Below are 13,535 nucleotides of genomic sequence, written 5' to 3'. Positions count from 1 at the left end.
AAAGCCCAGGTACCGGATTGAATCAACCAGCCTCAGTGGAATAGCTCCCACTGAACATGCAAAGTCTTTATTTGGAACTTTTTTTTTTTTTAAATGCAAGGATCTTCGTTTTCGTTGGATTAATAACTAACCCGTTGTCATTGGCAAAAGACTCAAATTTCATCAGCGATCTTTGTAGCCCTACCTTAGTGCAGTCAAATATCAAAATATCGGCTGCATATATTAGGCAAACGATTTTCTCTTTGCCAATTTTTGGTGCAACAACGCCCTAGGTGGCCAGGGATATAGTTACTTCTGAGAAATACTGATTGAAGAGCCAAGGTGCTAAAACACAGCCTTGTCTCACCCCTCCGAAAGAGCGAATGCTTTTCGATAGATCCCCTTTCTGATTCAATCGAACCCAGATACCACAATTCTCATAGAATCCCGCAATAAGTCTTAGCAGACCCTTTGGCAACCCTCACTTGGTTAATTTCGCCCAAAGCCTACCTCGATCGATAGAGTCGAATGCGGCAGTTAGGTCAATTGATGCCATAAACGTGCAACCCATTGGTAGATTCCAGGTCTCCTCTTGAATACATTTCAGGGCCAATCCATTGATGTTAGTTCAATGATCCTTTCTTAAACCCGTCTGGAATTGGTTTAATGGGTGATGGATAGATGACCATTTCTGCAAGTGTGAGAGCAGGAATGCCGAGAACATTTTACAGTCGGCATCAATCAATGAGATTGGATGATAGCTAGGATCTGTCCTGCCCCCACACTTGAAAATCGGGATTACTTGAGCTGTATTCCATGAATTGGGAGTAATTCCTGTCGAGATGATATCCCTAAATTCCAAAAGCAGGAGGTTGGACCAGAGGTTACGGTCATCCTTAAAAGTAGCATTAGTTGGGCCATTAGGGCCAGGTGCCCGGGAGTTCTTTGATCTGGTTATTAGACCATGAATGGTGGCCAGATCTAAATACGGGTCCCACCTATCGTTTTTTTGCCCAAGGTTTCAGTTTGAATATCACTAGGCAACATAGGGGGCTCAAATCTGTCTTCAAAGAACTTGACCCAGGCACATTCAGAGATGCAGTTGAGCTGGGATACAGCGTAGTTGGGGTCTTGGCCATTTACAAGGTACCAAAACGCACTGACATCAGTATGCCAAGCATCAATTCTGCATCCTGTTGTAAAACGATGTGCTTGCAAGATTTACAACGGTTTCTGTAGGCCTGTCTCACCTTGCTAATTAGGTCATTACATATAGTTTGCTCAGGGTGATTGATCCTTATCATACAAATCTCTCTCCTAGTAGTTTTTTTCTCTGCAGCAGCTACTGAACTAAAGACATGAGAATGTCTAATTGCTGATTTACATCTGCTCCGCTGAGCAGCCCCAATATCAGTGACTATGCCCTCCACAAGGTTTTGAAACACAATAGAATTAAAACATCCCATCTTCCATTCATAGGAGGACTGGTCAAGAACACTCCTTACCCTTGAGTTGAGCTGCAGTATATTTCGATTAGACCACTTGACTGCATTCCCAGCCACATTAGACGTTACAAGGGGCTGGGTCATAGAAACCCCAGTGGTTTGAAAGCAGTCAAAAGAGGCCATCAGAATGGAATGGTCACTCCAGACAGTAGACTTAACCTCGAAGGAGTGACCATGATTCATAAGGAAGGAATCGACAAAGATATAATCTATCAAAGAACTGCTGAGGCCCCTATGCCATTTGTTCCAATCCACTGTAGCATTTTGATTGGAGTTGGATCCCACAAGAGGTTGAGACAGCGCCCCTCCAGCCCCAATCCCCATTTGCTTCCTCGTGATCTTTTTGCCGACCCCCCCTCAATTATCTCATCCCCATTCCATAGGGGTTCATGTTGATCACAGTCGGCGTTAAGATCCCAAAGCACCATAATTCTTCCTTTCAGGTTTCTCTCAGACCAAAGATCAATGATGTCCCCAATCGTACCCAGGAACTCATCTAGGGGAGCAATCCCTTTATGCCAATAAATGTTGATAATGAGAACCTTACTCTTCTCATTACCAGTACATAGTTGAATTCCCAGGGTCCCAAATGCCAGATTTTTAATATTTGCTCCCGTCAGCCCCCATGAATTATCAATGGCTTTCAGCAATGCCACCCGACGGTCTACCACCAGGTCCTTGTTTACCGGGTTGAGTGAAGATAGTAAAACCTTCTAGAATAGGGGCAAAAATAAGCCAAGTCTCCTGTAAACACACACAGTTGGCCGATCTTGGTTCTTTTTCACAATCCTGATCAGTAAAGAGGTGAGAATTGCCACAGGAGTGCCAGGATTTGACCCACAAATGTTTATCTTCCCTTGTGGTTATTACACCCCGGGACTGATCATGGGACCAGTTTCTGCCACAGAGAGGAGATTATCGTTGCCCAATCCACATCATTCGTTGCTCCCGTTCCCCCCCCGCCCCACATTCTGTTGGGCTAGGATACCCGGGGAGGTACTGATAGGGGTTTCCAGTTGGTGACCACTAGACCTCTTCTCTTCCACCCTATGAACATCAATGCCCATCTACAGTAACGCTTCCCTCTGAGTTAGGAGTTCCCCCACCAGTGGAGATGCCAGATCGATGATACTCACACCCATTTGGCTCTTCATAGGGAATGAAACTCTTTGGATGTCCTTAGATCTCACCAGAGCAAGTGGAGCTATTTCTGCAAAGACAGTCAAAATATTGGCACGATTAAGACAGATGTTGATGGTTGGGTCCATGATGCTACTAAATCTCCATTAGAGGAACCTTTGTTCATGGGGAGATTATCCAGATTACCCAGTTTTACCTTTTGTGGCAGAGGCACGTATTTAGGGGGGAGGTATAATCGTTGTAGTTTATTCCTTACCCCAGCCGAAATTCGGGGGTGAGTAGTGATGTCCGGGATATCAACCTCAGGCTCCAGGAACCTTGATTTACCACCCCCACAGCCCATACTCAATTTGTGGCCCTCATTCAATAACCCGGCCGTACCGGGCACAGATAATAATATATACTTTAGTCAGCGGTGTTATTAGTTAGGCCTTAAACATCCTATATAACAGCACAGTGAAGCAATCAAGTCGCTGAGCCTTCATAGGGGGAAGGGGAGAGGAACTCAGCTTCTACCACTTCTTTAGTCCTAGGATGCTCTACAGCGTTACATTTTTCCTCTGATATACTGGGTAGGTTTGCATGCTTAATATATTCCTTTTGGATTTCTTTGTCGGACGTCTTACCCGTCATTAATTTGGAGAAGTAAGACTTTGTCCACTAGTGTATACTACCATTATGGTCTGTGACTTTCAGGATATTATTCCTTGTTTTGGTGTTTTTGAGCTTGTGAGCCAACTATCGGTTTGATGTATAACCCCTGTATAGTATTTTTGCTTTGTTAACATTGGGGAGTGAGCAACTCTCTCCGCCAAGTGAGCTTCCAACTGGACTCTAGCGGTCTGGCACTTTCTCAATGCTTTGAGGGAGCCAGTGGCCTTATGTATCTGTTCAACTTTTTGACTTCTTTTTCTAACTCAACACAGCCAGGTGTTTTTGATTTTGGTGTAAGTGGTTACCCTATAGATAAACTTTCCCCTAACTGTCCCAAATGATATTCCAGCGACTCTCTGGGCTGGTGTTTATCTTGGAGTAGCTGACAAAGCTGAAAGTTCTCTCCTGTGAATGGGATCTCTGAGGATTGCATCTTTTAACTGCCTCGGGTTTTGGTAATTGGCGCAAGTCTGTTGATTGAAATATGAGCCGTTACCAGGGGAATGGGCGTACAGACCTCTGGTACCTGTTTCAGTCTATCTGGCGAGGTGAGTATACCATTGATGCTTAAGTGTCCACGTTGAACATAGGACTAAAGTGCCTCATCTTTATCCCTCATGTGTTGTATATGCCACACATCAACCACCTGTAGTTCCATCTATATTTTATTGCTTTGTTTCCAACTGTCCCGTTTCAGAGTGTGTGGTGATGGGCTAACCTGCTAGGAGAGAAGCCTTTAAATAATGAAGGTATTGCATTTTCTTTTTAAGAATGACTAGACAAAACAAATGCAAACCTCAACTTGCTTTTTACAGATGTAAATGGCATCTTCGCACATTCACTTGAAATGTTGTGAGATATTAAGCACAAAATCAATTATACCGTCTCTGTTGGGTCAGAGCTACAGATACATTTTGTATGTCTGTCCAATATATGTTACAGGGTAAAAAACTAAGAATGAAATGTCCAACAGGTGAAAATAGTATTTGAAGTAATGTTGCCTTGCTCTTTATTTTTATGTAATAAAGATTATGCTGTGAAACCTGGGAACAGTTTGGTGATGGACGTTTCTTGCCGGGACTGCTACTTAAGGATTGAAAGTGTTGCTGTTGTGACGTCAAATCCATATCTTGGTGATCAAATGGATTCTGGAGAGACAGAAAACAATATGCCTTTAGGCAAGGAGGCTGAACTTTGTAACGCTCTTGCTAGCCTTCACACAACTGAGCGGAAATGCACACTGGAATGTTCAGAAATTGCCTTACTGAACAATGAGTCCTATCATGAAGGATTTAAGGCTGCTATTGGCAAAGTTGTGGCCTCTTTATTGCCTGACCGAGAGTGTCAGGGAGAGTTTGTGGATGATAAATTAGAGAACCCACTCCGAAGCATCATGGACCCTTTGTATGTACTTGATGTGTCAGACGGCTTTTCCATTCTACCAGTGATTGCTGGCAAGCTGGGTCCAGTGAAGGCTTACAGCTCTGTGGAAAAAGAGGAACACTGTGTAGCTCTTGACATCATTGCAGAAGTAAATCACTTTCCCAAGGATGCATTAGAATTTTGGCTCAGTCAGCTGGAGGAAAATGGTGGTGTTTTACAAAGACCTAAGTCGGACAAACTGTGGAGTGTGATCATCCTCGACGTCATTGAGACCTCTGGACTCATCCAACAGGACGTGATGGAAAAAGGAGCATTATCCAGGTATTGCGTATAGATGATTGAACTGTTACAGCTTTTGTCAACCATTTTTTATAAGGAAATGTCTGTCTTGAGGGAACCTAACTGGCAGACAAAGAAATAGTTATTTTGCGAAGTGCATTTGGAAAGGTAGTGTAAATGTGTGCACAAAGAACAAAGTAGACGTTGTTGGGTACCAGGTAACTGCTGTACAAACGTTAAGTGAATACGGTACTTTAAAATAGTCTGAAAAAGGAAAATCTTATTTTTGCATTGCAGTCCCTATTGACCTGATGTTTCCTTCCCACTCAATGTACAATACCGCCATCCATAGGGTACATTTTCATGTCATAGTTGCTGGTGGGAAGTTTTATTCTGTGCACACCGGTTGCATTTTCACGTATGAAAATACCCAATGTTACCTTTTAGTCCAGACGGCAAACCTTTGATTAGCCATGGTGGTTTTGGGCCGCCTGACAGTGAAGATTGTATTCCTTCCACTTGTTGGTGTTCTGTGTTCAACCGTAGGGGTTTGTAGGCATGTCATTGTGTATTCTTATAACAGAAAAAATCAAATTAATATTATAGTGCCGCTGATTATTGGGATTATACCCCAGTTACAGGCAGAACAATAGAGGGAGTGAGCAGTGAAACAATCATAGATTGGCAGTGATATTGCTATTGTGACTATGAATTTGTACACAGTGAATGGAAAGTGTAGAATGTGTACAAGTTAAGTAAGTACAAAATAGTTATTTAAGTACTGCATTGGTATAGTATCTCTACTGCTGGTTTTTAATTGGGTGACCATGTGACTGTAATGGCGATCAACATTTACAAATGCAGATCCTTAATGTTGGCATGTGAATTGGAATATTATTCTGATGTCTTCTTAGTTGAGCAAGAAATACCAATTTACAGTAGATTACAAGGTGACCTTTGTGGATCAAGGATTGTTGAACCATTTTCCTCACAGAGCAAGCCATGAGACATTGGACGGATTTCAGTCTCACTAGATGTGTGAGGCTTATGAGAGAGAGGGAGTGAACTAACTTTGATGGGTACCTCAAAAATGGATGGTGAGAAACAAACTATGAAAGGCAGTTGTCGATCTAGTGTGAGGCTAAATAAAAGGAAAGCAAGGATAAGAGAATGGATGTGGAGAAGAACAGATAGCCAGACTGATGGAAGAGAACTTTTACAACAAAGTTACATTAGAAGGGTATCCTTTTAAAAACTGCTATGGAGAAGATAAGCCTGTTTGAAACAAAGGTTGGCCTTCATAGATTATTGCCCATTATGGCCAACTTATTTATGAACTAGATTCACTCTTTTGAAATGTATGTTGTCCTATGTGAGCCCTGGCTCTGGATCCTCAAAATATCCCTTGTGGTATGAAAATCCATCATTTATTAGAAAAACCGTAAACCATGGGCCTCATTCTAAGTTTGGCAGTTCGGAAACAATGGTGCCGGTAAACTTACCGGCACCGTTGTTTCTGGACCGGCAAACTACGAGTCTGCCTGCCCGAGCCGCTGTGCCCAACAGGGCTGACCGTGCCGGGCGCAGCGGCCACGGTAGGCAGACCGTCGCAGAAGCACCGTCACCGTCAGCAACGGTGCCGGTGCTTCTGTGGTCCCCACTCCCATAGAGTCCTATGAGGACTCTATGGGAATGAGGATTAACGAAATTACCGGTGCCTGACTTCCCGGCTGCAGGATTTTAATAGCCCAGTGGTACCAGGAAGTCAGGTGGTGGTAATGATTTACGGTACAGCGGCAACCCGCCGGTAGCACCAGCAGGCTTACCGTTGGACCCGTAATGAGGCCCCATGTCTTCAGTTTCATTGTGCAGTCTTGTTATGCACTACTGATAAAATCCTGCCCATCACCCAAAAGTAGAAATCCAAAGGTTCACCACAGCTGATTTAAGTTGAGCCTGAAGACCAAGTCTGAAAATAATGGTGGACCATTTGGAACACTGTGAACAAACAAATATTGTTTATACAATGATAGCTTGGACTTTGGCACCTGTTTAGAAAGCTGAATGTTGGTTAATATGTCAAGATCCTGATCTTTTTTTCTAACCACACAGATGTTTGCTTCAATCTGGAGGGAAGATATTTCCTCAGTACGTGGTGATGCTTGGGATGCTTGTGGAGTCACAGACATTGATGCAGGAAAGTGCTGTCCAGGGCACAGAACCCACCATGGGGTTTAATATTGCCCCTTTCATCAACCAGTTCAAGGTAGACTACTTTCATTTTGGCATTTACTTTACAATATGCACAATGCTGTAAATGCTTATTTGAATTTTTTTCAGAAACTTTGACATGTTAACAGTTCATATGTCATAGGTAATTCATTCTTTTAGAACTAACTTAAAGAACATGAACCTGTGTGGCTATCTTAAAGTGGATCCGATGTTATACATTCTGTGAGGTGTCAGCAATAAAACTCAAACATAAGTTAGTCATGATTTTGGTTAAAGACTTTTATTAAAAATGAAGGGGGTTGGGAAAATGCCTCTCCGACCCTGCTCTAAGAGAAATGTGCCTACCTAAACCCAAAACGGAGTATGTGTCTGTGTCAGAATGTCTAAAACAAAACTGCTCCATGCTCAAAGTTTTTTTCTGATCATCACACTAAAACTAAACTCTAAAGTGAAATGGGAAATGTCTATAACCTTAGAAGGTTTAGAAAAGTGTTAAAAAAAAAAAAAGAATAATAAAGGGCTCCAACATTAAAGGTCTTAAAGGATAAAGGTCCTTGATCCAGAGGGTGGTTCCCTTTGCTTGGATTCCTCTTTGTCCTCTGAAGTTTCACATTCAGCAGTTCCTTGGTCTTGTCTTGGCCCACAAAAATATTGATGTACAAACATATTTAACTTTGCAATTCTGTCTCTTTTGAACACCTCGTTCACACTATCTTTTCTAGTCCTGATGTTTCCTCTCAGGATCTCTTTATTTCACACCATTATGGATGCCTGGTATACTATCCTGCAAGGACCTCTTGTTTTCACACACTTGTGATTGCCTGGTATACTTCTTGCATTCACATGGGCTATTTGCCCTGCCCCAAAGTTGCACACATACTTTGTTTGTAAATATGTCCTCCGGATATATTATCCGGTCCTAGTTTCTCTTTTGTTCGCACAATTTATATTCATCTGCTTGTAAGGGTTTTGTTTGTAACTTACTTCCCCTTTTAATATTCATTCATGCATTCTTTCTCTCTCAGTTGCTTGTTGTTCAATTACTTGCATTCGGTGTGGCCGCTGATACACCCCAGGGTCCCCATGCTTCTGGGTGGACTCACCAGCCTTGTTGGTGTACCTGGATTCCCAGCGGTCAACCGGAGAAGCATTTCCTTCAGCTTTCTTCTCGCAGCTGCTTTCTCTTGATTTCTTCGGCTCTCGCAGCTTCCACTTGACACGTCTGCTTCTTGCCAGGCTCCAGTAAGTAAAGCGCTGCTCTCTGTCACCTGTAAATGCCCAGGAGACTCTTGCCAGCTTTTGGCTTTCCCACAGTGTGTCCTTCTCGCACAGCAGCCTCTTCTTTCTTTGCTGGTGAGACGCCTTTCTCCACCACGCCAATATGCCTTTCGGTTTCTTCAACCTCACATAGAGACGCATCTCTCCCTCGCCAGCAGCAGACATATATTCCCTGCTTCACTTGCCTTTTAAACTTCTCGGGCACAGGTGTGTACAAGCAACCACTAGAGCGCTCACTGGGCTTGTGGGCTTCCTCCCTCTGCGTTGCTCGATTTCTCTTCCTCGTCCTAATATTTTGATCATTCTAGGAAAGGAAGTCCAGTTTTGGGAATTGATTCAGAAAACTTGAATAAACATTTTCTGTAGTCTTGAATGATAGGTAGAACTGGAGAGGGTGATCTCCCTATTCTTCATGGGCGAAGTAGAGTGGGTGTATAACTCTCGGGTAATCTAGAATTCCGACGTAGGAAAAAGAATCTGGATCAAATATCCGATGAAGATTTGATGCTTAATATGCCGAGGGTAAAGTATATGATGGGTGTAGCAGAGGACTAGATTAGTTTAATGCAACAACTACGGATTAACCATTACCTCATGGCACCAATGAAAAGTGTGTAGGTACGATAAGGAGAGGGAATCAGTGGTACACTAAAGAATTGAAACAATGGCAAAGTCATTATTGAAAGGAAATGGCGCTTAACACAAACGGCTGAAGATTGAAGGCAAAGATAGCCCTAAAACAGTATAAAGCCGAGATTATGCAGGCTAAAGCACAAATTGTACAGAATGATATAAATGTGGCAGCAAACAGACCTGGAGAACTGTTTAAATGTATTAGGAATTTCACAAATCCGGATTATATAAATACATGTTTGGATCGCAGCCAATTATTGCCAAATGAATTTAGCGAATTCTTTGCTAATAAGACTGATCACATTAGAGCAAACATTGATGCCGAGTCCACTATGATGCTGAGCTCAATTAATGCTGACCTGGTGCCCGAGGAAAAGGCTCAGGATTCTGAGTTTAATTTCACCCCAATGAATAGGGATACTATTGAGAAACTTCTTGGGGAACTGAAACCAACAAATCGCATATATGACCCCATTCCAGCTTATTTAGCTAAACAACATGCTGAGGTCTTGAGCAAACCCATTCAAAGGTTCGTAAACGCTTCCCTGATCCATGGCCATGTACCAGAAGAAAAAAAAAAGTCCTACCTTGGGAGACCACTAGGGGGCGCGAAAGACAATGGTCCCCTGAACATCGGCTCCCGTTTTAACGGGGACAGATGAGATGATTTAGAGAATATCTCGATCCTTAACTTGATAGAGAAAGTGCAAAAAGAGAAGCCTTGAACTGTGGGAGCGCCAACGGACCGTTTGAGCACCTGAGGAGGGTGAGAAACGAAGAAAAAACGAGATTGATTAGAAGAGTGAGCCCCTTCCCCCCGCCCCATCACACTACGAACAATTTGGTCGATAGGCTTTAGGCGCCAAAAGACTGAGGGCTGCAAAGCCCAACAAGCAACCTGCGGGAGGTCCCTTATTGAACTGAAATAAACTACCAAAGAGGCCCGCCACCCCACAAACACAAGCCCCAGGTGGCTCCAGCAAAATCTAACCCCTGACAAAGGGAGAGCTGGGCAGAGGCGGGCCCCGAGATGCAGAGGCTGGGAAAAGTTTTGTGCCCACCAGACATTATTCAGTGTTACGAATACGCCGGCCAGGCGGCCCAAGACTCCTGGTTACCGAGGAAAAGCGATGTGCTGACCAGCAGCACATGCCCTGGACGAGGGCACCCCCTAAATCGAACTGTCCCATATAGTAAGTTCAAGAAGGTCTCTCATGTGCTGTTCACTATGCTCAGGGGGTAAGGCATACAGATTAGTGTAGAATTCAGTAAAGATGTCCAGTATCTGTCCAGTATCTGCTGGTCCGAACGCTGTGGAGCCCCTTGCGCATCCTTGACAGACACAATTTGGGCTTGTCCCCCTTCTCCCCTCATTAATTTCGCCAATGTTCTGCCTGGTCTCTCACCCTCCCCGTATTTACGAGCAGCCTGTGGGCGACTGAAATATCGAACCTCCCTGGTGGCGTGCGTTTGGAACACCTCAAGTTCCTCGCTAATTTAAGCGAGTTTGGCTGGGTCAGCAGCTGACGAGCAATCTTGTTCGAATTCACACAGTTTGGCTTCAGAGCGATTAAGGTAGTTTCGTATGGTCTTCAACACCCCCGCCTCCCTTGAAATGGACATCCCCCTGATTTATACCTTGAAAGCATCCCAGCGGACCCCGGCAGTAGTAGCATGTATGGAGTTGCATGCAAAGAAGGTCTCGATGTCCGCTAATATGTCTGCCTTAAAGACTATGTCGAGGAGGGCTGCGGACATGAAGCGCCATGTGCTAAAAGTAGGTAACGGAGCACCCAACTCTACAGACCGGGTGATCGGGGCATGGTCGGACAAAGTGCGGGTCACTATCTGCGCTTCATTAATCCTCCCCATCAAGATGTTGGATACCTTGAAAAGGTCAATTCTTAAGGAACTATCGTGAACTGTAGAGTAGTAGGTGTATTTGCGTGATTGAGGGTGGAGGGACCTCCAGACATCCTGGATGTCCAATGATGCACTGTGTATGTGTAGCCTGCATGCGGCTTGTGATAGAGATCTGGGTGCGGTACAGGTTCCGTCCAAGCAGGTATCAAGATTTAGATTTATATCGCCTCCCCAGATGATCGGAATGCCCATATCCCAGAAGTATTGAGGCGATGTTGTCAACGAAGTCTGGGGTATCAATTGGGGATCATAGGTCTTCCTCTGCCGTTTCCAGTAAAACCCCCTTGAACAGTACCACCCCCCTCCCTCACCACCCTAACATAACTGGCAGTGGACCCACCCACCCCCCTCCCAGAATCAACACTATCCCCAAAAAGCAGGTGAAAGTGGGCTGATCCCAACATGGACTGACTGTACTACCAGCCCAACGGTGGCCAAAACTTACCAATTCCCCTACAGTGGCCATTGCAACCGCAGCAGGGAGTGCTGTTGCCATGCATCCGACCAGAGCAAGAGTATTGAAGTACCAGAAATGGTACTGTACATTGGCAGTATAAACAACACAACATGTTTACCAATATATCGACATATGCAGTGGCTACGAAGTAGAACCAGGGCAGCTGCAGGTATGAACCAACTATTGCAAATATCACAGGCAAGTCAAAAAACAGCTGTGAGAAGGAGTATATACCCAGAAGCAGTACTATGGCAGGCAAGTTATCAATCAAGAGCTCATGATATCAGTGCAGATGGTAGAGCATAACCTGGTTGAGATAGTATCGGTGCATGTGTGAGGAAAGCAGGGAGTCTGACCCTGCAGCCAAGGAGGCGATGCAAATTGTCTGAGCAGAGTTTCGCCTCATACGTACATACAGCGGTGAGAAGCTGTGCCAACACAATGAATCAACAGTATAACATGAACGATTTGCAAAAGTATTGACCAGTGAGTCAATAAGTATCGAATTATCACCACATGGTCCGTGGCATCAGGCGATGACAATGCCGTGGAGACCCCTCCATGGCCCATGTGAGCAAGCATGCCACATCTCGACACATTTTTAAGACATAGCATAAAGAACAACAAAGACAACACTGCTATCAGCCCAGGCGTTAAAGAATAATTGTTAACAAGGACCTAGCTGGGATGGAAGCGTTCAGCCTCTGATCAGTCATTATCAATGAGGTTCTCAGCCGGATTATTGAGCGGTATCTGTGCCTCTATGGACTTCACTGCTTCGTCAGGGACCGTGAAGAAGTATAACTTCTCCTTAAAGGTGAACTTGAGGCATGCTGGAAAAAGAATAGCGTAGGGGATGTTGCGTTCCCTCAACATATTTTTTACACCGAGGATCTGGCGTCGTTCCTGCTGCAGCCCCACGGAGAAGTCAGGAAAGATCCAGATTATCTGGGAGCCAGGATGTAGTTCACCTTTGCCTCGTGACAGACTGTGTACCAGATCCCTGTCTCTGTAACTCAGAATTTTAACAATGATGGGTCTGGGGAAATCTCTGGGCCTGGGGCGGGGAGATAAGCCACGGTGGGCACGCTCAGCAGTGAATAAAGGAGACAATTCTGGGTCGCCCAGTAGTTCCTTGTGTAGGTTCTCAACTGCCAACTCCATGCGGCCCTTAGCGCGTTCTCCCGAACCCCCACGATCCGTATATTGTTCCTGCGTGATCTGGATTCCAAGTCATCACACTTGTCTTTCACGAGCTTCATATCGCGGGTAAGGGAAGCAACTGTATCTTGAAGGGCATGCAGTCCATCTTCATTAGCCCCAATCCTAGACTCTGCTTCGGTAATACTGGTCCCAGCATGATCGAGTTGGGATTTAAGTGATGCAACATTAGCATTAATATCGTCCAGCTTTTCGTAGAAGGAAGTGAAGTTCTTAGTCATGGACTCCCATCATCGCAGTAAGATCAGGGGTCGGCATATCTGGGGGCAAGGCCGGCTCTTCTTGGCAAGTCGATGAATGACCCGACTCGGGTCTAGGCGCAGCTTTGGTAAACTTATCCATGGAACCCACCTTGTTGGCACCTCGGGACCTGTTTGACATCTCAGAGCAGTAATGGATCAGGTAAGTACCAGTATATGGAGTCCAATCATGTCACCAGTGCGAACAGCCCGAGGTGGGCCAGGTGATATGCAGCAGTTGTCACAGTTGGTGCCGGGGTAGTGGCAGAGCAGGGCAGGGGACCCCAGCAAGAGTCGGCATGTCAGCAGTTTGGTGGCCAGGAGGGCAATTGCAAGATGCAGGGGTCGTGTAGCAGTATGTCCCAGTGGGCAGATCACAGCTCGGGTCTATGGGAGCACCGTGGAACCGAGGCAGCGGTGCAGTCCTCTCCTCCCGCTACACACCAGGGGCCGGGATGAAGTGTATGCCCGTGCTGCCTCCCTCACTCTCACTCACTGCCTGTAATAGGGCAATGGGGGCAGGGGAGGCAAGTCAAATGTACTGTGAGGTTATTGTAGATGTGGGCCAAAAATAAAGAAAGCCATGTACCTGGCTGGTGATTTCAAGTGACC

General features: G+C 45.0%; 1 protein-coding gene across 2 annotated transcripts in view; it reads left to right on the top strand.

Moving 5' to 3' along the window:
- The window catches only part of PRMT9 (protein arginine methyltransferase 9), a 1,177,496-nt gene that overhangs the window by 920,468 nt on the left and 243,493 nt on the right, over window positions 1-13,535 (top strand). For both annotated transcript variants that reach the window (XM_069631249.1, XM_069631248.1), the window contains exons 9-10: window positions 4,307-4,982; window positions 7,053-7,206. In XM_069631249.1, the coding sequence (XP_069487350.1) occupies window positions 4,307-4,982; window positions 7,053-7,206 (830 nt within the window). The remainder of the gene's footprint in view (window positions 1-4,306; window positions 4,983-7,052; window positions 7,207-13,535) is intronic.

This window comes from Ambystoma mexicanum, chromosome 6q (assembly GCF_040938575.1).
Source record: "Ambystoma mexicanum isolate Mex_15411 chromosome 6q, UKY_AmexF1_1, whole genome shotgun sequence".
In the NCBI taxonomy this organism is placed as follows: Eukaryota; Metazoa; Chordata; class Amphibia; order Caudata; family Ambystomatidae; genus Ambystoma; species Ambystoma mexicanum.
The sequence above is the reverse complement of the archived record's forward strand: the minus strand, read 5'-3'. Positions and strand labels throughout refer to the sequence as shown.